The sequence below is a fragment of the Lithobates pipiens genome, unplaced genomic scaffold (assembly GCF_037356315.1).
Source record: "Lithobates pipiens isolate NorthernLeopardFrog02 unplaced genomic scaffold, aLitPip1_a1.2 Scaffold_18, whole genome shotgun sequence".
Taxonomy (NCBI): domain Eukaryota; kingdom Metazoa; phylum Chordata; class Amphibia; order Anura; family Ranidae; genus Lithobates; species Lithobates pipiens.
Genome location: NW_027507758.1, coordinates 318845143 through 318869642, shown reverse-complemented (window position 1 = coordinate 318869642; position 24500 = coordinate 318845143). Strand labels below are relative to the sequence as shown.

The 24500-nt window shown below is 44.3% G+C and overlaps 1 protein-coding gene across 1 annotated transcript in view; it reads right to left on the bottom strand.

The window, feature by feature from the left end:
• The window catches only part of MDN1 (midasin AAA ATPase 1), a 462551-nt gene that overhangs the window by 195878 nt on the left and 242173 nt on the right, over positions 1 to 24500 (bottom strand). The window contains exons 45-51 of the mRNA XM_077487249.1: positions 23364 to 23480; positions 23067 to 23272; positions 11840 to 11988; positions 10437 to 10633; positions 8622 to 8842; positions 8323 to 8436; positions 1045 to 1177 (exon numbers count right to left, since the gene is read on the bottom strand). Of these exons, the coding sequence (XP_077343375.1) occupies positions 1045 to 1177; positions 8323 to 8436; positions 8622 to 8842; positions 10437 to 10633; positions 11840 to 11988; positions 23067 to 23272; positions 23364 to 23480 (1137 nt within the window). The remainder of the gene's footprint in view (positions 1 to 1044; positions 1178 to 8322; positions 8437 to 8621; positions 8843 to 10436; positions 10634 to 11839; positions 11989 to 23066; positions 23273 to 23363; positions 23481 to 24500) is intronic.

Below are 24500 nucleotides of genomic sequence, written 5' to 3'. Positions count from 1 at the left end.
ACCACTTCGCGCCTGCGCTATAGCCAAAAGACTCCCCAGGGCCACGTATTAGTGCCACCTGTCACCAGTGCCACCTGTCACCAGTGCCACGTATTAGTGCGACCTGTCACCAGTGCCACATATCAGTGCTAAGTCAGTGTCACGTGTCATTGTCCTGGTGCTCCAGGGCCTTTAAAAGTGTAATAGGTAGTCCAGAAGTGTTAGATGTGTAATTTATGCTCCTAGAACACGTGATTGTGCTCCCTGCATGTTAAGCCTCGCTAAGTGGTTAGGCTGTGAAAAAGTCCCACACATGTGGTATTGTAGTACTCAGGAGTAGCAGAATGTATTTTGGGACATTGTGGTATACACATGTCATATGAGAGAAATAACCTATTACAATGACAATTTTGTTGAAAACTAAATAAAAAAAACTTCATATTGCAAAGAATTGTGGGAAAAAATAACACCAAAAACCTCACCATGCCTCTTACTAAATACCTTGGAATGTCTACTTTTCAAAAAGGGGTAATTTGGGGGGGTATTTGTACTTCCCTGGGTTCAGGTCGCAGGAAATGAGATAGGCCCCCAGTACATCAGGTGTGATCAATTTTTTATGATTTGCACCACAGCTTGTGAACTCTAACTTTCACAGAGACCAAAAAAATATCCACTAATTTGGGTTATTTATACCAAAGATATGTAGCAGTATAAATTGTGGCCAAAATTCATGAAAAAAAAAAAAAGTTATTTGCAATATTTTATCACAGAAACAAAGAAAAATGCGTTTATTTTCAAAATTTTTTTCTTTTTTAATTTATAGCGCAAAAAATAAAAAACCCAGAGGTAATCAAATACCGCCAAATGAAAGCGCTATTTGTATATAAAAAAAAAAGGACAAAATTCATTTGGGTACACAGTTACATGACTAATTGTCAAAGTGTGAGAGCACCGAAAGCTGAAAATTGGTCTGGGCAGGAGGGGGGTTTAAGTGCCCAGTAGGCAGGTGGTTAAAGGGGGGAAAAAAAAACACAACAATAACATACTATCCCATATAAAGTTTACCTGTTTGTGACATTGTCTAACATGCTAAATAGTTCTTTCTCAGGTTCCATGCCTGGGTCATGGCTAAGGGAATGTTTCACAAAGTCCAATAATTGCATATTCCAGCGGAGATCAAACGGGATGCAATTCTCATCTGACAGCAAAAAAGAAAAAAAATATATAATTCTTTGCTCAACATTATGGGTTATTTATAAAGCAGTGCATGTGCCATTAACCAATCACTGCTGGCAAATCAGTTAAGGAATATGCATCAGAATATACAACAGAAATTAATGTTTGGTGAATGTCACATTCTCGGAGTGATATATACCCCTATGTTTATAGTCAGATACAAATGCCCACATTTGCTAAGAAAAACAAAACAAAAAAACTACCATTTATCAAAACTCCTTATTGCTTTCTGTACAAAACCTATACTTTAGACAAGAAAGCTGCCATCTTAGCCAATGTTTGATCTGCAGTTGCCATGGTACTGCACATGTGATCAGTAATGACAATAGCCATTTATTGGCTTGATAGCTTGTTTCAGAGCAATAGCAGCTGTGATGAGTTTTTCACGGCATGCCTTTGACCTAACTGCTTGGAAAACCATTAAGCCTCCGTTCACACCGGTGCGACTTGTCATGAGATTTGACAGTTACAAATCGCATGACAAGTTGCACCCCATTGTCGGCAACAGAACTGTTCACATCATTGCGACTCATGTCGCAGCAATTATGAAAAAGGTTCCTGCTCTTTTTACCAATGTCATTGCGACTTGCAGAGAATTCTGTTCAATTAAGTCGAATCGAAATCGGCAGTGCAAATTATGTAAGCAAATTACTGTTTTATCCCAACTGCACAACTGGATAATTGATGCAAGGCTAGACTTTTTCTTTGGTAAGAATTCTCAATGCCTTGAGTAAACCAGACAAATTTAAAGCTATATCAAAACCAACATATTGCAGCTTACCAATTCTTAGATATTATGACTTTATTAATTTCATTTTAAGGCTTTCTTTCTTTTATTATTCATCTGGTAATCCAGCAAGTCTATTTCACAGCACAAATTCTCCAGCAGAAAGTTATCAGTTTACATGGATGAGACAAACTACTTGCCACTGGCAGGGGTAATTACATTTTATTTGATCAGATTTTGTTTATTAATGTAAAACCTTTATCCCAAAAACAAGAAATAAAAAGTGTGAGCTGGAGTTTGGCTTTAATTCATTCCCCCAAAATTATGTCTCACTAATACAGGAGGCGTTACTGGCCAGATCATGAGATGAAAACAGAGGGAAAAAGGCAAGGAAAAGAAAACTGATGCAGCCATCATATCCAATGATTAGTAATGTCCCATACACACGATCAGATAATCGTATGGAAAGACCAAGTTAGACTTACCGGTAACTTGTTTTCCAGAAGTCTTTCAGGACAGCACCTGAGAGATAGCGACTCCACCCTCCTCGTTAGGAAACACCTTCTTCCTCCAGACTTTAAAGGGAGGCGCCTCCCTACCACACATCAGTTGTAGAAGAGAACCTCCGGCCCCGGCTGGAACACATAAACACATACGTTAGTCACAGCGTAGCATAATATAATACCATAGGGCGGGATGCTTGCTGTCCTGAAAGACTTCTGGAAAACAAGTTACCGGTAAGTCTAACTTGGTCTTTCCCAAGGCGTCTTTCAGGACAGCACCTGAGAGGATAACAGAGACTTACCCCTTAGGGCGGGACAACAGCTTGCAGGACCTTTCTGCCAAACGCCTGATCGCTGGCAGAAGTGAGATCCAGTCTATAATGTTTCACAAATGTGTGAAAACTCGACCATGTCGCCGCCTTGCAGATCTGCTCAGGGGTGGCACCAGCTCTCTCTCTGCCCACGTAGACGCCAGAGCTCTGGTTGAGTGTGCACAAATTCTTGCTGGAGGAGATAACCCTGCCTGGGAATATGCCTCTGAGATAGCTAATTTCAGCCATCTAGCTAAAGTAACTTTAGAAGCCTGAAAACCCTTTTTTCTTCCTGAGAAAAGTACAAACAGTGAATCTGAACGCCTGAAGGACTCCGTCCTTTCTAAATAACTCAGCAGAGTCCTTCTGACGTCCAAAGTATGGAAAGAAGTCTCCTTATTTCCTTTGGGGTTAACACAAAACGTTGGCAGTACTATGTCCTGTATACGGTTCTGAACTGAAGCTACCTTCGGTAAGAATTTTGCATCTGTTCTAAGAATAACTCTGTCAGGAAAAATGGAAAGATATGGTTCTTTAATTGACAGAGCATTTAGCTCACTGATCCTGCGTGCAGAGACAATGGCAATCAGAAACACGGTTTTTAATGTGAGAAACCTAAGGGAAGCCTCCACAAGAGGCTCAAAAGGCCCTTTTGTTAGAGACTGTAGGACTACCGACGAATCCCATCTAGGAAAAACCTTAACAGGAGCTGGCCTAGATCTTTTAAGAGCTCTAAAGAACCTGATCACCAGCGGATCTGAGGCCACAGATTTTTCTAAGAACACCGTCAGGGCTGCTACTTGCACCTTCAGGGTACTAACTGCCAGTCCCTTGTCTGCACCATCTTGTAAAAACTCCAAGATGGAGACAAGGCTCCCTGGCACCTGGGCGGCTGACAAACACCAAGTTTTATAACGCTTCCAGACCTTAGAATAAATGGCCCTCGTAACCCTTTTCCTACTTGCTAAAAGGGTCGAGATCAAACGGTTGGAAAACCCCTTGCTCCTAAGGAGCTGCCTTTCAGAAACCAGGCCGTGAGAGCCAGGCTGGCCACTCCTGGATGGTTCACTGGGCCCTGCAACAACAGATCGTGTCTGAGGGGCAGACGCCAACAAGGCTTGATTGCCAGGCCTAGAACTGTCGAAAACCAAGCCCTTTTTGGCCAAAAGGGCGTGATTAGAATAACTGGTACCTTCTCCCTCTGAATTTTTCTTAAAATTAACGGGATTAACTGAAATGGGGGGAAAGCATAGCAAAGACGAAATTCCCATGGATAAGCTAGCGCATCTGTGCCCAGCGAGCCATCGCGACTGTCCAGGGAAAAGAACTGGGGAACCTAGGCGTTCACCCTTGAGGCGAACAGGTCTACTTCTGGTAAACCCCATTTTCCGGCAATCATTGTGAATACCTCCGGGTTTAGAGACCATTCTGCTTCCCGAATAGCGTTTCTGCTTAGGAAGTCCGCTACCCTGTTTAGATCCCCTTTTAGGTGGACTGCTGATAGGGATAACAAATGTTTTTCCGCCCACCGAAGAATCTCCATGGCCAGTACCTGAAGCGACCTGCTTCTTGTACCCCCCTGTCTGTTTAAATAAGCCACTGCCGTGGCATTGTCTGTTAGGACCTGGACGTGATGGGACTGCAGTTCCTGAACAAACAACTCCAGAGCTAAGGCAATCGCCTTGAGTTCCCTCCAGTTTGAGGACCTTATTGTCTCCTCTTTGGCCCAGGACCCCTGAGTGAAACGTGTTCCTAGATGGGCTCCCCACCCCCAGGAACTGGCGTCGGTTGTTAGTCTTTTCCCAACTGGAAAAGCCCAGACTAACCCTTCCGATAAGACCTCCTGTCTTTTCCACCACCATAGGGACCTTTTTACCTGGGTTGACATTCTCACCTCTGCCTCTAGGGATGCCACTGTGTGATCCCAAGATTTTAGAAGGAAAGCCTGCAGACACCTGAAATGCATTCTTGCCCACTGGACTGCTGAAGTCAGAACTCCCAAAGCTGACATAACCTGTCTTACTGTCAGATTTTGGCTGGTCTGTAATAAAGACACTGCACCGGAAATCCTGTCCTTTTTGTCTAAGGGAAGGAAAATTTTTTGCTCCACCGAATTTATTAGATACCCTAAAAACCGAATCTCCTGAGATGGGTTTAGGGACGACTTTTGGAGGTTCAAAATCCAACCCAACGCCTCCAGATGGCTGCGAGCTTTGCCTAGATTGGTCTGCAATTCCTCGCTGGATGGGGCGAAAAACAGCAGATCGTCTAAATAAGGAATAACTGCGATTCTCTGAAGACGCAGTGGCGCTAAAGCTTCTGCCATTATTTTGGTAAAAATTCGGGGAGATGATGACAGGCCGAAGGGTAGGGCCCTGAACTGGAGATTATGAACCACACCCCCCAACCTCACCGCCAGCCTGAGAAACTTCTGAGACTGGGGAGAGATCGGAACATGTAGGTATGCGTCTTTTAAATCTACTGACGCCATAAAACATCCTGGCGTCAACAGATTTCTGACCGAAAAAATTGAGTCCATTTTGAACTTCCTGTACCTTATGGACTCGTTTAAAGGTTTTAGGTTGAGAATCAACCGAAATTTCCCTGTCGGTTTCTTTACTAGGAAAACATGGGAATAAAACCCCTCCTGCTGTTCTTGCAGGGGTACCTGTACTACTACGCCCTGTTGCATCAGTTCCTCTAGAGAGGACTTCATGGCCAGGGCCCTTACTGGATCCCGCGGGGTGTTGGTAATCAGGAACCTTTTTGGGGGGTCGTTGACAAACTCGAGTGAGTAACCCTGCGCGAGAGTGGTCAGGATAAACTGATTTGAAGTTATCCCTGACCACTGCGGAAGAAATTCTTGTAGTCTTCCGCCCACCCGCAGAGACGAGTCATTGCGATTTTTCGGCCTGTGTAGGAGGACGGAAGAGAATTCCGCCTCTACCCTTCGGCTTCGGGGCGGACCAACTTTTCCTTCTCCCTTGCAACTTGCTGTCCTGATCCTGAGTTTTTTGAGGTCGAAAAAGACGCTTTGGTACCTGCTTTTTCTTTTTGACCGGAAAGGATCTCTTTTTATCGGCTGTCCTGTCAAGAATATTATCGAGGTCAGAGCCGAAGAGCAAGTCTCCTGAAAAGGGTAACCCACACAGCTTATTCTTTGAAGCCGAGTCACCCGGCCAGGTTTTAAGCCATAAGGCTCTTCTTGCAGCATTAGTTAGAGCTGCTAACCTGGCCGATATCTTAATTGCCTCAGCTGAGGCATCTGCAACATAGGCTACTGCCGTAATCAGGGTAGGAAAAGAATCTAAGATTTCCTGTTTAGGGGAATCTGCAGCTATATGTGACTTTAACTGGTTAATCCAGTATTCTAAATTTCTGGCTACACACGTTGTGGCCATTGCTGGTTTTAAATTGCTCATAACTGATTGCCATGATCTCTTGAGCAAAAAGATCCATGCGTTTGTCCATCGGATCTTTCAAAACTCCCATATCCTCAAAGGACAGATCTGTGGACCTTGAAACCTGGGAAAAGGCGGCATCCAGTCTGGGCACCTTGTTCCATACTGCTGCAGGGTCCTCCTCGAAAGGAAAACGCCTTTCGTGGGCTTTGGAGAAAAAGGGCTTTTTCTCTGGATCCTGCCATTCTTTCCTAATGGCCTCAGAGATGACCGGATGAACTGGGAATGTTCGGCCCTTAGGCTCATCCAACCCAGCATACATGCGGTCATGGAGTGATAATTCCTTTTTCTCCTCACTTAAACCAAGCGTAGCATGAATGGCTTTAAGGAGCCCATCGACCTCTTCAAGGGACAGTTTGAATTTAGGAGGGGGCTACCTCAGAATCCTCCAACTCCTCTTCCGAATCTTTAACGGAAAGAGCAGTGGACTGCTTTTCCCTATCTGAAGGGTCTTCAGGCAGAGATTCTAACACCGGGATTGAGAGAGACCCCTGGGAAGACTCTGAAGTGGAAGGCTGACTAGCAGCCGGGTTTGCTAGTGAGTCACGAAAATTCTGGATCGTGGCGTACAGCTCCTTCTTTACAGAGGCCACCAGATCCTCACATACAGAGGCAGATTCCTCTTTAACTAAAGAAGTAATGCAGGGACTGCATAAGGTTTTCTTCCAATTTTCTCCCAGCTTGGCCCTGCAAGAAGGACATCTTTTCTTTGGGTCAGAGCTCTTAGCCTATGAAGAAAAAGACAAAAAAGGGAAAAAAACCAGGGAACCCTTAGTGAGACCCAGTCTCAGCTTTGATAGGGATCACCACACAGGTGCACTAAGAAGAAACCAGTCAGCTTCTAGTGCCCAGACAGGCCCCTTGCCACCAGGGGGGAAAAAAGAAAGGAGAGAGCGAGACCAAACGCCAGGAAATAGAAAAAGAAAGGCAGACTTTAACTGCTGCCTCTTACCTGGGCCTTGCTGGTGCCTGTGCCTGTCCCCACCGCTGCAGACGCTGAATCTTCCATAATCAGCTGTGCAGAGATCCACTTGTGGCTAAACGCCGCCTCCGGAGTCACGCCGTGCAGCTGCACCGGACCGGAAGCGGAAATAGGCACCAGCACCTGTCCTCCCTCCTCCCCCCTGCGTCCACGCCGGAAACGACGTTTCAGCTGACCCGATGACCCGCTCTGTCACTTCCGGCGCGACCGCCGAAAACAAACATGGCGGCGGCACACGCGCGCCGCCGCGCCTACGAACGTGCGGGCCACCGAATCTTCGGCTCTCTCCGAGCACAAGAGGGGAAGAGGAGCCCGCTTGCTACCGCTGACGAGGCGTGGGTAGGTCGGGAGGACAGCGGGTCTCTAAAGGAGGAAAAAAAAAAGGGAAAGAAGCCTAGTCCCTCAGGAACACCTAAGAGAAACAGACTCCTTCCCAAAAGGTGTTCCCTCCGGGCCGGAGGAAACACAAAAACTGATGTGTGGTAGGGAGGCGCCTCCCTTTAAAGTCTGGAGGAAGAAGGTGTTTCCTAACGAGGAGGGTGGAGTCGCTATCTCTCAGGTGCTGTCCTGAAAGACGCCTTGGGAAAATACGGCTTTCGAATCGATCGTGTGATAATCGATCGTTAGCACACAGCTTTTGAGAGCCGATCATGACAGTTCATCCGATATTCTATCAGACATGCATGAATTTTTTTTTTCGTACGATGCCAGATCATACGATTTTCATTTAATCAGTACAGCCATCATTTGCAAATGCAATACATATGCATAACACATGAAACCACTTCCGATTTTTTTTTCTGTTGTACTGGAATTTGTGACTTTCGTAAACTCAGATTCGATCTAAGATTAGCATGCAAAATTTTTTTTTTAAATTCAACGATAATTCGCCCGATAATCTCAGTGTGTACGGGGCGGCTTAAGCTGCAAAAACACCACATTTTTAGTTTTAATATCGCTTTAAAGAACACAGGTGCAGATATTAATGTACAGAACCGGTTAATTTGAAAAAGGAGCCAAAACCTGTTAGCTGCAATTCAAGATCAACATAAAAGTGTCAAAGTAAAAGTTTTTGTTTGGACCACAGTTTCTCTTTATGTACACATGCTATTAAGCCACCTACCTAAAATGAATGTCTGAATGAGTTTCATTATGCTGCTTATTTCCTTAGGTAATGGACTAGAGTAAAATTTGCTCAAAGCATGTGCTCCAGCATCTATCTCCGTATGGATTTGATCTGTTAACATTTTGATTTAACAAAAAGAAAGTGTAAGTCATTCTATAATATTAACAGAAACACTTTTACAAGACACCAAACATACAAAAAAAAGGTCAATATACAAAATGTACAGATTACTGTATATACAAACCACACACATTACAAAAAATAGAGAGACAATGCACACAGCAGAAATGACATACCCATTTCCTCAGGAAGAACCTTTGCCAAGTGGCACAGCCAACGCATCCTTAGCATCCAGTCTACTGAGGTTGATTTCTCCAAAACCAGTTGGACAGACTGCTGAATAACCACAGGGTCATCCATCCACTGAGCTTCCAAATCTACATCACTGAAATTAAGGTTGTCTGAAGGATAGGATTGTCCTATCGTTTCAAGATCTTGCAAAGTAAGAGGGTAAGTCCTGTACAGGGGCGATAAAAAAAAAAAAAAAAACAAAAAAAACTCTTTAAACTACGAAATTCACCAACTATTACAGTAAACCCTAACCACTTTAAAGTGGAACTCTAGGGAATAAAAAAAAAAACAATTGTTTTTGATGTTTTTTGTGTCCAGCTTAATTACGTCCAATTCTCGATACACTACACTATGTCTGGAGGATTGCTGGGGATGCTAATCAAACTGAATGCCAACACACCACTGTTGAATTAGCTCTTATGATCAGAATATAATCAGCAAGTTCTGCAGCTCAAAAGCTAATTTTCCCAGAATACAAGGCATTGAGAAAATTAGATCCTGATGTATATTTGCCCCTCTCCTTGTCCATTCAGCGAAAGCCTTGCATTTTGTGAAAAAAATGCAGGATGTTTTCTGAATAGATAAGCTGAAGAGCCAGAGACCCCCTATCACAATTTGAGCAGTTACTTACAGCAGCTGAAAAAGCTTAAAGTGGTATGTGGTATAGAATGTCTAAGAACGTTCGACAACCTTTTCAGGAAGCGAAAGCCAGCTTGGCAAATTCAGATAACGGTGATATCGTTGTCCGTGGAGAACAGGAAGTAGCAGATTGTCTGGCTTAGATAAGGCTTTGTAAGCTAAACAATCAGCTAGCCAGAAAATGAATAATATCAAAAGATAACCACAACAATATTTAACATACTATTAAAGTGATTGTAAACCCACATGGAAAAAAAAAAAAAAAGACAAGGGCATAATGCGCTAGTATGCATAGCATACTAGCACATTATGTAATACTCACCCGAGATCAAAGCCCCCGCTGTGGTGCCCATACACAACACTGGTTGGCGACATTTCTCCCCGGGTATCTTGTCTTCGGCCCTGTGATTGGCTGGAGCCGCAATGACATGACTCTGGCGCATGCATGCAGGAGAAGCACGTAGCAGCACACTCACTGAAGCAAAGGGCACGTACGTACCATCGCTTCAGTGCACATGTGCCGATGACGTCGGTGCACATGCAGATACAGGGGATATCTCCTAAACCGTGGAGATATCCGGGGCAGCTACAGGTAAGCCCTATTATAGGCTTACCTGTAGCAAAAAGTAGATTATAAGGGTTTATAGCCACTTTAAATAGGGGGGAAAAAAAATAAAAAATTTGACCCAAATTTCACTTTAAATTTTCTCAGCATACAGCAAGGTCCTTAGGTATCTTGGGCTGTTGAGCACCAGATAGGCAGTAGAGTGCCAGGCACTTAAAAAAAAACCTTCTGCCTTTACAACTCCTTTATCTTAATGCACTCTATGCGTTTTAGAAAAAAACAAAACCTGTGTGTAGAAGCCCCTCCAGCACCCCCCAATTAACTACCTGAGCTCCTCTGTCCAGCAATGTCCACGATCCCCTCAGCCATCCAGTACACTCCTCCTGATTGGCCAAAACAGAGCAGTGGCGCTATTGGCTCCCACTGCTATCAAAGTCAGTCAGCCGATCAGGAGGAGGGGGTGGGACTAGGTCAGGGCTCTGACTCCATCATTGCCTCATAAAATCCCATAAACCCCCTTTCCCTACTAGTATATGCATTATACTTTATTTTGTACCTGTTGTTTTGTAAACTGTGTCGGTTCAACACATAAAGGAGAACTTGTCCATCCCTTAGAATAGTAGACAACTGAGAATCTTCAGCAGAAAGAAGAGCAGAAGGCACTTTGTTGGGCCACAGACCGGCGGACAACAAACAGCTTTTGTCTGTAGGTGCAAGACTACAAACATGTCTCTTAATAATTTCTTGCACCTGCTACAAAACAAGAACATAAGCAGATTTACTGAAATGCTTTATTTCTGAATGAATGGCTAGTAAATGATTTCTATTAAACTATAAAAGAACACACAAAATCACAGTCATGGAGGAATGTCTTGATGGTAATGGCAAGCCCTAGAAAACTGCACATTTTGGGTGAATGGGACAAATATTTACTAGTGTCCCTCACACAAAATAGTTAACCACTTCAATACTGGCCTATTGTAATATGACATCTGCAGATGGGATCTCCGATCCTGGGCGGGCGTCATAAGACATTCTCGGCTCCCCGGTGGTATAGGGGCGCGCAAAAACGCCGTAACATCAAGTAGCCGATGTGTGTGTCCGGCGGCCACAATGTCTGCTAGTCACCCACGCTAGTGACAGAGCAGGAACGTGGATCCATGTGTGTCCTGTCAGGGGAGAGGAGACAGATTGTGTGTTCCTAGTATATAGGAACACCGATCAGTCTCCTCCCCTAGTAAGACCCATCCCCCCCCCCAGTTTGAATCACTCCCTAGGTAACATTTAACCCCTTGATCACCCCTAGTGTTAACTCCTTCCCTGCTAGTGACATTTTTACAGTAATCAATGCACATTTATAGCACTGTATAAATGTCAATGGTACCAAAATGGTGTCAAAAGTGTCCGGATCTGTCCACCGCAATGTCAGTCACGATAAAAATCACAGATCACCATTACTACAAAAAATAAAAATAAAAAATAAAATAAAATGCCGTGCGTCAAAAATATCATTTTGTAGGCGCTATAACTTTTGTGCAAACCAATATACGCTTATTGCGTGTGTTTTTTTTTTTTTTTACCAAAAACATGTAGAATACATAATCAGCCTAAACAGAGAAAAAAAAATAGTTAAAAAAAAAAAAAATTAGGATATTATAGCAAAAACTGTTCTTTTTTGTTTATAGCGCAAAAAATAAAAAAAACGCAGAGGTGATCAAATGAAACCAAAAAAAAAAAAAAGCTATATTTATTGGGGGGGGATAAAAATTTAATTTCAGTGTTGCATGACTGCGCAACTGTCATTCAAAAATGTTACAGCGCTGAAAGCTGGCCTGGGCAAAAGGGGGTGAAAATGCCCTGTATTAAAGTGGTTAAATTGCTATGCATTTTTCTTATTCCATAGTGCTAGGGTTTTCCGATATAACATCAAAACCTATGAATCTATAAGTGAAAGCTCACCTTCTGAGCTGAGAGAGAGCGCTGTGAGTAAATGAAAACCTCACTACAAGATCTTTGGAAAGCCTGTTCCAACCCAAGACCTCTTTGCAGCTGTTGGGATATCAGAGCAGCAGCATGGAGCAGGTAAGACAGAGAGCTGCAAGGGGAACCTGGAGACACATAATAGCTCAGTAGAAATTCATGTTAAGCACAAATGATTAATTTGGAAAATTCAGGGCACATTAATACCCTAAAACAATATTTGCTAAATCACCGTCACTTTCAACACTTCAGACATTGAATATGGAAACAATAGGTACTGTACACATCTTAAAAATACGACAGAGAAACAACCATAAAAGTGTCATGTCTACATATTTTGTAAGTTTGCCCACTTACAAAGAAATGAATGGTCTATAATTATCATAGGTGTATTTAAATCCTAGAAACAGAACATCAACTAAAATATATCAACTAAAAATCCAGAAAAAACACGATACAAATGTTATAAATTGAGTTACAGTGCAGCGAGTAAAATAATGAAGACTGGCTAGAGTATGTTCTCATGTCGTACACAGACTAGTCCTGTCAATTTAAGGTGGTGCTCCTAATGGACAACTCGTAATTTTTTGTTTTGTTTTGTTTTTAAATACAAAAAGACACCTGTACATAGAACCTCTTTCTTCCATTCAAACCCACCATCATTAGCAAGACCAAAGAGCTGTCAAAGGACATCCGGGACAAGATTGTAGACCTGCACAAGTCTGGAAAGGACTACAAGACCATCAGCAAGAGGCTTGAAGTAATTATTTGCAAATGGAAGAAATGCAAAACAACAATTGCCCTCAGTCTGGAGCTCCACGCAAGATTTCGCCTCATAAGGTAAAGATGATCATGGAGAAAAGTAAGGAATCAGCCCAGAACTACACAGGAGGAGCTTGTGAATGATCTCAAGGCAGTTGGGACCACAGAAACCAAACAAACCATTATGCCGCCATGGATTGAAATCCTGCAGTGCCTGCAAGGTCTCCCTCATAAAGAAGGCACATGTACAGACCCGTCTGACGTTTGCCATTGAACATCCAAATGATTCGCAAAGGATTGCGATAAAGTGTTGTGGTCAGATGAGCTCTTTGGTATTAAAGTACAAATAAATGCAAAAAGCTGCGTTAGACTTAAATGCAACTCCTTTTCTGAGAGTTTTCCAGGACAGCCCATGAGACTTTGGGCTCCTCCTACCAGGTCAGGAAACACGTTATCCCCCACCAGATAAAAGGACGTTCCTCCAGGCCCCATGTCAGTATTCTTGTGAACCATAGGACTTCCCTGTAAAACATATGCATAATACATATAACTTCAGTCTAACTCCGCTTTTCTCTACACGTCTTCAAGGATAGCTCTTGAGACGATGAGCCAGAACTTACCAGTCTAGGGTGGGAAAACTGCCTGAAGGACCTTACGACCAAACACCTGCTCCTGAGCAGATATGAGATCCAAGCGATAATGCTTAATGAAGGTTGAAAAACTGGACCATGTGGCAGTCCTGCAAAGTTGTTTCCGGTGAGGCTCCAGCTCTCTCAGAAACAAAACTCACATTGTTCCTTTTGCTCCTGGTCCCCCCTTGTTTCATTATGTAGGCTACTGCAGTTGTGTTGCCTGACAGTACCTGAACAGGATGGCCCTTCACTACATATTGAAAGGCTAGGAGACCCCAAAAAATTTGGGCTTCCGACTTGGACCAGACTCCCTGAGAAGTCTGACCATCCAGGTGGGCTTCCCAGCCCCAGGAACTCACGTCTGTTAGACGCTTGTCCACGAGAAAGAACCAAGAAAGGCCTTTTGTCAAACTGGATGGTTTTCTCCACCACCAGAGAGCCCTCTTTACTTTTAGCAAATTTGTATCCGTTTTTCTAGTGGTTCCTAGCAGGATCAACTGCATAGTATGTTTAACTGAAGGGGCCTGGAGTGCAATCTGGCCCATTGAATGGCAGGAATTGATGCTGTAAGAAAACCTAACAAAGCCATAGCTGACCTGGCTGACACTGACAAGTTGTTCTGAACGAGTTTCACCGCTAATTGGAATGTCTCCCTTTCTTCCTGCAGTAGAAAGACTTTGGAGCACCGAGTTTATGGTATAACCCAGAAACTTTATCTCCTGTGATGGTTCCAGATTTAATTTTTCCAAATTCAGGAGCCACCCTAAATTCTTGAGGCGAGTCTGGTATGCTTGGAGATTTTATAAGACTTGTTCTTTGGAGTCTGCAAATGACATTTAGTCCAGATAGGGGACAACTGAAATCCCTCTCAACTGCAGAGGTTTCAGAGCTTACACAATCATTTTTGTGAAGATCCTGGGGGAGGATGACAGTCCGAATGGCAGAGCCCTGAATTGGAGGTGCCATACTGAGTTCCCCAGATCCACTGCCAGGCGTAGAAAAACTGTTGAGAAATTTCATCCAGGTATGCCATGAAACAGCCTGGAGTCAGCAACTTTGTAATTGAAAAGATTGTATCCATCCTGAAATGTTTGTACCGTATTGATTTGGATGATTACTTCCTGCTGAATCAGATCCTGCAGTAGGGCTCATCATTACAGAAGCCTCTAACCAATCTTTTGGAAGGGCGGTAACAAAATCTGCTCAGGGGTGGCTCTAAAAATTCCAGCCTATATTGCTTTTTATGAACAGACTTGGAGATGTCATGTTCCACTGTAGGTGAAAAGCTGATAATCTTCCCTCTATTGGGGTGAGATTGTCACTTACTTTTAGAAGGCTGGCCTGGGGGAGATCTGAAAAGAAGTTCTCCTCTTCCCTTACCCTTTTGGGAGACCCAACAGCTCTGATGGTGCTACTCTCCTTACTTTTATGGGGCTGTTGAACAGCACAAAAATTATTTTTAATCGGCTGTTTCTTTTTGACAGGAAAAAGCCTTTTTCTTGTCGGCTGTCCTATCTAAGACTGTTTCAAGGTGTGGGCCTAAAATAAAATCACCTGAAAAGGGTAAACTGCACAATTTAACCTTAGAAGCTGTGACACCAGACCAAGTCTTCAGCCAAACAACACGTCTGGCTGAGTTTACCAGAGCTGATGACCTTGCCGCCAACTTGACTGATTCAGCCGAAGCATCAGCCATATACTTAACAGCTTTTAATATTAAGGGAAAAGATTCTAACAAATCTTTACGCAACGTGTCCGCTTCAACATGGTTTTTCAGCTTTTCCACCCAGCATTCCAGGTTCCTTGCCATGACCGTGGAAGCCATAGCAGGTTTGAGACTGACTGATGTAGCATCTCAAGGTTTTTTTTTTAAGGAGGAAGTCTGCCTTCTTATCCATCGGGTCCTTCAGTACTCCCATGTCCTCAAACGCTAGGTCTGTGCATCTAGAAACCTGTGATAAAGCAGCATCTACCCGAGGTTTGTTATTCCAAACTTCAGAGTATCTTCAAATGGAAACCTTCTCCTAAGGGTCTTGGAGAAAAAAGGGTCTCTCTTGGGATCCTTCCATTCATTCTTGACAGACACTGATACACTGGAACTGGAAACACCCCGAGTTTGGTTTAAGCCATACCGTGGTACATTTTGTCGTGAACTGACAGTTGTACCTTTTCTTGCTGAATTTCAAGAATAGTGTAGATTGCTTTTAAGAGGTCATCCACTTCCTCCAAGGATAGCTTGTACTGAGAGGTTCTGCTATAGTCTTACTCTTTCATCTCATCAGAGTCCCTGAGTGAGCGTAGAGTACTTCTCCCTTAATCACCTGAGTCCTCAGTCTCCACTGGTCTGGATGGAGGATGCATTTGGACAAGGTGGGGGGGGTTCTTGGGCTCAGCCTGAGCTGCTGGGTTCTGCATCAACATGGACCTGACGGAACTCAGAGAGTTTGTAAGTTCCTTTAGAGGCGAATAAGTCCTTGTATTGTTGGAACGTTTCTTCCTCCACCAGATCTTTAATACAGGATCTGCACATCGCCTTCTGCCATGAATCTCTAAGGGGATTCTTGCAAGAAGGACATTTCCTCTGGCTTGGGGGATTTACACATTTAATTTTTAATAACGCTTTTTCCTGCAATGACAAACAAATTTAACTAAACCTAGTGTCCCTAAAAAAATATAAAAAATTTAAATAGCAAACCCACCACCAAGCCAGAGAAGAGACAGAAAAACCCAAGCAAAAATTATAGCAAGGCACCCAGTCCACGCTGCAGGGTCTGAGTGAAGTAACCTCTGACACTGTAGCTACAGGCTCCCCTCAGGGAGGAGACAAACAAAACCATCAAACCCCAAATGGATCAAGAAAAGGGCACCATTGTACCTCTTAGCTGGGCTTGACTGTTGCTAGGGGTGCCTGCATCCACCATGGCTGTTTTATTCTTGTCCATCTTGAAGATCAAAAACAGCAGCCAGGAACCCGCAGGTTTTTTAAATTTTCCCAGTCCCCGAAACCAGGGCCCGAAACAGAAGCGCCGGTCTTCTGACCTGCCCCCTGGCCTCTGAGTTCCAGGAGCTTGGAACCAGCAGCACCACAACCCCTCAGGAAGCCGCATCACCGGAAATGACGCCCTTGCCAGCCAGGACCCAGAACCGAGATGTGGGACACGCCCAACCACCAGAGCCATCTCCAGGGCCAAAAACAAAGGGGAATATGGGCACAGAGACACTGCACCTCCCTGAGGGTCCCAACTCCGCTGAGATGGAGAGACGAGGGACAACAGGGGGGTTGCTGGATGGTCACTTAGAGAAAAAAAACGAGAGGTAAGCCTGACACTCCCCCAGCCTTGGAGAGAGCACAGCTCCCTGGTTCCAGGTACATGCTTCCACCATGGTGGAGGAAATAATAACTGAGGCCATGGTGGAAGAGGAGGGATTTAAAGGCTGCATGTGTTTCCTGTGAAGAAGGTCTCTCCAAGGCTGTCCTGAAAGGCAATTTGAGAAAATAAGTCTTCTCTTTGGAAGACTCCGTGGAGGCTGAGACCAGAGCCTGTAACAGGGAAAACCATTGCCTCTTGGGCCAAAAAGGGGCTATTAGGATAAGATCTGTTTCTTCTAGAAGAAACTTTCGGAATTAGCCTGATCGGTGGAAAGGCGTAACAGAGGCCGAATGGCCACTGATTCGCCAGAGCATTGATCCCGAATGATCGATCCACTGGGTTCAGAGAAAATAACTTCTCCATCTTGTAACTACTATCTGTGAATAGGTACATTTCAGGACATCCCCCATCTGTTGGTGAGACCCATAAAGATTGCTGGATGAAGGGACCAATTGCCTCGACATATGCAGTAGCAGCTGAGATAATCTGCCAGACAGTTTTGTGTCCCCTTCAGGTGCACTGCTTTAATTGAGGCTAGATTCCCTTCTACCCATGATAAAATATCCTGGGCGACAGATTAAAGTATCCGACTCCTTGTACCTCCCCATTTGTTGAGGTATGCAACCGTAGATATATTGTCGAATAGAATTTGCAGATTGTGACCCCTGATTTCCGTCTGAAAATGCCTGCATGGCTCTCTGAACTGACAGAAGCTCTCTGGTTCTCAAGGGAAGCAAGAGCTTCATCGAATCATTCTCCCTGTGCCATTGTGTTGCTGAGGTGGGCTCCCCATCCCCAGGAACTTGCATCCGTTGTGATCCTCTGGGATATAAGAATGGGCCACAGTAGACCTCTGTAAGATGCAGGTGTCGTCCTCCACCACAAGCTTATGGAGGAACAAGACCCTTGATTCTAGGGAACTTACGTTTCCATCCCAGTCCCTTAATAGAAACAGCTGTAATGGGCATTGGTGAAATCTTGCCCATTGCACTGCGGGAAAGCAAGAGGTCATCAGACCCAATGCTCTTGAAACCTCTCTCAGCAAGTCCAACTGATTGATCTGTAAGGCCCCTTTCACATGGGGCGGATCAGTAATGATCCGCCCTGTGATGATGTGCTCGCTCAGCGGGGATCGCGCCGTTGTCCCCGCTGAGCCGGCGGCAGACAGGGCGGTCTCCGCACACCGTGCAGGGACCGCCCTGTCAGATCTCTGCTCTACTCTATGGGGATCGGATGAGCACGGACCGTCTGTCCGTGTTCATCCAATCCGCTCTGCAGACGGACAGAAAAATAGGATTTTTCTCCATCTGCAGAATCGGACCATAGCGGAGGCGGACAATAGCGGGTGTCTGGGATGTTCATCCGCAGACAGCCGCTATCCCATAGGGATGCATGTATGTCCGTATTTCATCCGCAAACGGATGGATGAAATACGGACATACTGTCCGCATGTGTGAAAGGGGCCTTAGGCTAACATTCTTTGCATCATTGAGATGTTTTCCTGCAGGAGAAAAATATTTTGGTTTACTGAACAAAATTCGTGCCCCAGATATGTCCCTTTCTGGGACGGAATTAAGGAAGACTTCTCTAAGTTTATTAACCAGCCTAGAGATTGAAGTCAGTCCTGTACAGTTTGGAGATCCACTAACAACTTTTGTTATGACTTTGCCACCGCTAGGAGGTCATCCAGGTAAGGGATAATAGTTATCACCTTTAACCGGAGCCAGCAGCTCCCCCAATACCTTTGTAAAAATGCATGGGGCCGAGGACAGACTGAAGGGGAGGGCTTAAAATAGAAAGTGCCGAATCTGTCTCCATCTTGACCGCTAGACTCAAGAATCTGTGGAAGGCTGGATTGATAGAGATGCGCAGATGGGCATCCCTCAAATCCAAAGTGGCCATGAAGCAGTTTGGGTAAAGCAGGTTTTTAATTGAAAACAGTCTCCATACGAAAGTGCTTGTACGTGATCAACCGGTTTAGAGACCGGAGGTTCAGGTTAAGCCAATATTTTCCTGATGGCTTCCTGATGACAAATATAGGGGAATAAAATCCCTTGCCATGATCTGACTGGGGGACCCGGTTTTAGGACCTCTTGAGCTATCAAGTCTCCAATTTGGAGACCCAGGGCCCTCGCTTTCACCCAATCATGGGGCAGGAATGTGACCAATAATCGCTCCAGTGGCGAACAAGAAAATTCCAGCCCATACCCATTGGTCGTTAGATCCAGGATGAATGGACTTGAGGTGACTGCTGTCCATTGTGGGAGAAAAGCCCTCAACCTTCCTCCCACTGGGAGACCAGAGTCACTGTGGCTTGGCGGGCTGTGGAGGAGGGTTAAACAAGACACCCCCTCTACCTCTGCCCTTGTGCCCTGTCCAATGTTTTGTAGGCCTATTGTCCCAATCTCTAAGGACCTTGCCGCCTACTTTGGCCACAATTTTTTTTCTGGCTGTCAGCTTTTTCTTATTCTCTGGAAGGCCTTTTTTTTCATCAGCCGTGCGTTCCAGTGCCTCTTGACGAACTGGGCCAAAAAGAGACTCACCTGTTAAGGGAAGACCACATAGGCGCGATTTTGAGGCAGCGTCGTCTGACCAGGTTTTAAGCCATAGGCTTATTCTAGCCGAATTCACCAAGGCCTAGGTCCTAGCTGTCATTCTTACCAATTCTGCAGAAGAATCTGCCAAAAACCCCACTGCACGGATGAGGGGGAAAGATTTCAGATTCTGCTCTCTAGAGGTAACTGCCAACAAGTGTGTTTGTACTTGTATCAACTATACTTCTAAATTTCTGGCTACACACATGGAGGCCAGAGCTGGTTTAAGATTCCCAATGGCTGAATCCCAGGCTATGTGAAGGAGGCCATCACCTGTTCTATCCATCGGATCCCTAAGCGTGCTCATATCGTCAAAAGCTAGGTCAGAGTTTTTAGAAACATTTGAAAGGTGCGTCTAACTTGTGGAGTGGAGTTCCGCTTAAAAAAAAAATTCAAATTGAAAGTCAGCCACTACAAATACTGCAGTTGCTGACATTTAATAATCAGATACTTACCTATCCCATGGCCCAGCGATGTGGGAGGGAATGAAGCCCCACTCCTCTCCTCTGTGCGGCATCGGCATTGTCACTGTGGGTGCCCGGCTGTGGCTTCACGGCCAAGCACGCACTGCACATGCGTGAGCTGCACTGTGACGGGCAATCATCTGGGACCTGCGACATGTCCCAGATGATTGCCAAAAAAGGGACGGGGAGAGGTGAACTTACTTCCGGCGCCCCGGGAGGAAGTGGGAGCTGGAACCTCCCCAAAAAAATGACATACCAAATGTGGCATGTCAGAGGGTCACCTACCCTTAAAGCATAAGTTACATTCTTGGGTGGAACTCTGCTTTAAGGATATTGAAAAAGCAAGGTTTTTTTTTTCTGGATTTTCCCACTCCAGCTTGATAGTATCAAGGACTATGCACAGGAAAGACTTTTTTTTTATGTAAACCTCTGTACATAATGTCATGTTTAGATAATTGTACCTTCTCTTCTATATCAAGTGTCGTATAGATAGCCTTTAATAAGTCATCTATATCTCCCAATGATAATTTATACCTCAAGCCCCTCAGAGTGTTCACTGTTCGCACTTTGCTGAGGAGCAACAGGACAGGCTGAAGTCCTATCTGGAGATGGACCCTCCGAGGGAACCTGAATTTTGTCAACTGGAGTTCAAGCTAAATGTGGATGTAAGCTCATCTCTAACAGAAGTCAGCATTTTCTGACAGGAGACTACCAGGTCATCCTTAACTAGGCTGTCTATACAGGTGTGGTAAACTGCTCTGCTCCATGAGGAGCTCAATTTTCTTCCGCAAACTGCACATTTCGTTTTTGGTGGCTGCACTTGAGCCTTGTGCAGAGTCTTGGCCTGCAAGAGAACAAATGACCCCAATAAATTTTATGTCACGCACACTCCATAACACCCCGTGCAGGATGAAAGAAGAAATATGACCCTTTCACCTAGTCCCTACTGGTTACAAGGGGGAGAACACTCCCAGGATGTGCAAGCAAGTAAAATATACTTCAGGCTTACATGTGAGGTGCTGGTGTTGGGGCCTGCTTCCTCTGCCTGTGCAGGTGTTGCAGAGGAGTCCACCCCACCCCTGCAGTGGGGTCCGCATCCTCTGCTCAGCCTCCCAGCGTCTCTGTTGGCTCCATTTTTAGAGACAGAAACAAACGTCTCTGGCGCCCGCTGAGGCCGTCACACGCCCCGGAAGAGACCCTGCAGGATACTTCCTGTGGGCCAGCTTGGAACGCATAATTTCCGCTTCTTCACGCGCGTGGCTTCCTCTCTTCCCCTGAACACTCCAGCCATGCTGTTTAACAGGCAGAGAACAGCCGACTGCTGCCATGCGGCTTGCGGATCGGAGCTCTGACATACACCACGGTGCTGGCATTACCTATGCATTGAGAAGCAGGGACAGCAGCCACAGACCTATTGCCATGGTGGACGTGCTGCTCTGGGACAAAAAACAAGGTAGGAATACCACCCCAAAAACGCCAAAGGAGCCATGCTCATGAGACCTAGGGGAACCAGTTCCAGAAACACGTTACCCCCCCCCATCCAGAGGAAACACTAATATACTGACATGGGACCTGGAGGACCGCCATTTTATCTGGTGGGGGGTTAGCGTGTTTCCTGACCTGGTAGCAGGAGCCCTAGGTCTCATGGTCTGTCCTGGAAGATGCTTAGAGAAACATCTTTGTTTTGGACAGTTCAGAGAGATTAGAACACTGTCTGGTTTTACTGCTATTACCCCATTAAGGAGATTTACCCTATTTGTTCTTTTTACCATGATATCTGAAAGTGAAAGTAAAATAAAATCCTAAACTTTGGGTTGACCTCAGAATAGTAAGAGGAGGGGAAATCTTCCAATGGGGATACTAGTTTTGGTGACCTGGGGGTCTCCAAGGAATTCCCTAAATTTGCATGGATTTCTCCACCACTTCCTGTTTGACTATGGGACATGACGTGAAGGGAAATCTCCACAATTGGACATGGATGACAAAAAAAAATAAAAAATTTGACAGTGGTTATAACTCTTAACTCTATCCAAGATTAAAAAAAAAAAAAAAAAAAAAAAGAAAACATTTTGCCTATAGTTGTACTTTAACTCAACTCATCGGGTTTGGAGGAATAAGAACGTTGACTAAGACCCTAAGTACACCATCCCTACAGTCACGCACAGAGGTGGTAACATCATGCTTTGGGATGGTTTCTCTGCTAAACAGGCTGACTTAGCCATATTGAAGGGCCAATGGACGGGGCCATGTATTGTAAAATCTTGGATAAGAACCTCTATCCTTCAGACAGATAACTGAAGATAGGTAGTGGTTGGATCTTCCATCATAACAATGACCCAAAACATACCGAGGAAACAAAACAGTGGCCCAAGAAGCACATTAAGGTCATGGAATGACCTAGCCAGTCTTCAGACCCTAATCCTATAGAAAATGTATGGAGGGAGCTGAAACTTCAAGTCGCTAAGCGACAGCCAAGAAACCTTGTGATACTAAAGGCTTGTTGTTTTTTGCTTAAAAATAACAAATATGTTCTACTTACCTGCTCTCTGCAGTGATTTTGCACTGAGCAGCCCACAGAGCTGCTGCCCGGCCATGCCCCCTTCATCTCCTTACCCTGTTTTAATAATAGCGAGTGCCAATGGCACACGCTGCTGTGTGTCAGCCAAATATGAGGTAGAGTCTTGGACAGCCGAGCCTCTTGTGCAATATGGCTGGATTGAGATGGACTTAGGTGAGCATTAGAGGGGCTGCTGCACACATAGAATGCATTAAGATAGAAACCCTTCTGCCTTTACAACCACTTTAAGGATTTAGAGGAGATCTGTAAAGAAGAGTGGATCAAAACCCCACCCGAGGTGTGTAAACCTGGTAACTACAAGAAATGTCTTACCTTTGTGCATGCCAAGAAGGGTTTCTCCACTAAGTACGAAGTCATGTTTTGCTTGGGGATCAAAAACTTATTTTACTCACTGAACTGCAACTCAACTTATAACATTTGTATTGTGTATTTTGGTTGATAATTTGTCTCTATTATTTAAAATACACCTATAAAACATTATAGACCCTTAATTTCTTTGTAAGTGGGCAAACTTTTTTTTGCTTGGATAAAGTAGCAGTTGAGACCGAAAAAATATGAAGATCTCACTTCTGATAACCAATTTCTCTGACTACACTTCAAATAGAGCTTACGTCAATGGCCACATTTCTGAGGGTTATTAGCAAAGTTACATATAACACATTCAAATAAAATGATATTTCATGTTTTTTCTAGTCCTCTAACAAAGGCAGCAGCCAGAGACTCTAGTATCAAGTGTGATGACAAGTAAGAAGATATGAGATGAAATATAGTAGTAAACAGAAATTACATGATTTGTGCTCCTTACCAACTACAGTTTCCTTGATGTCCGCATGCACTGCTATCAAAACATTGCATATGTGGTCTCCAATAATGCCAAAATCATGTAATAAATTCTTGATGTCAAAAGAATCAAACACCACTCCATCATCTCCAGAAAGAAAAACTTCAATACCCCGATTCCTCATAGCTCTGGAGATTTCCCCATGGGAAGGATCCATTGAGAAAAACAGCCTGCAAAACAAACAATGAAAGCAAGTGAGTCCAACACAATTAGGATGACGTTTCTTTCATTATAAAGGTAATTTTAATACAATACACATACCTAAAGTTTGGGTGTGGTGTTATAGTTGGAGTGCTTCCATCAATGACTCCCCTCTCACTAACAGTGAGAACACCTCCAGGCTCCAATAGCGCATTAAGGCGATCCAGTACAGAGGAGCTGTAAAATAAAATGAAAGCAATATTTACAAATTTAGAGCAAACTTTATCTATGGTAAAGCTAAACTATTTTACACTGAATCTGCAGTTCTATAATAGCAGATGAGACCATCTGTGCAATGGTATCAGGTTCAAGCTCCTTCTGGTTGCCAGCCTCAGAGTATGCACTTTTAAAAATACTACAATGTCAGCCTCTTAATTTTGATCCTGATATGTTCCCTTTAAAGCTGAACTCCAGGCAAACGCTAATAACACAGATCTAATTGACAAAGGGAAGCTGTATTACCGGTCAAAGGATTTGTATTTCAGCATATCCAATTCGGAGATTAAAGCAGGGTATACATGCAGCATTTCTTTTTTTTGTTTAAACTAGTAGTTTGAAATAATAAAAAAAGAAAGACCTCTCAGATCCTCGCAAGCGATGTGAATGCAAGAATCTCCCCTGCTGCTTTATTGTATTCTGACAACAGGGAATTGCCCCTGCCCGCATCAGAATACACTGATCAGTGATGTAAGAATTGGCTGCAAGCACTAATTGAATGCTGATTTTCGAGGAGGACCCTTCAACAGAAGCTGGTTGATAAAGAGGGGAATCCCTGCTTTTAAGAATACAATAGCGCAGCGAAGGAGATCTCTGCAACCACATCACTTGTGCAGATGCAGGGATCTGTGAGTTTGTTTTCATTCAAACTGAATACTGAGCTGCAGTATTTTGTCTTACGACTGCCTGGAGTTCATACCTAAAGTGGTTGTAAACTCTTCAATACACCAAGGGAAGTGAATAGCCTCGGGTAATACACAGAGAAGCAACAAATCCTACATAGGTTGTACTTGTTTATCTGGAGCCATTTGTCCTCCACAGCATTGCAAAACTCAAAGATAAAGAGGATTTTTTTTTTTTTTTACAGACCCACAAAGCAGGAGGTGGGGAGCTCAAGTTACACACTCTACCAGAGCTTTGAGAACTGACTAGAGGTAAGAGCCACAATTCCCATCACACAGGAATGATGTATAATTGAGC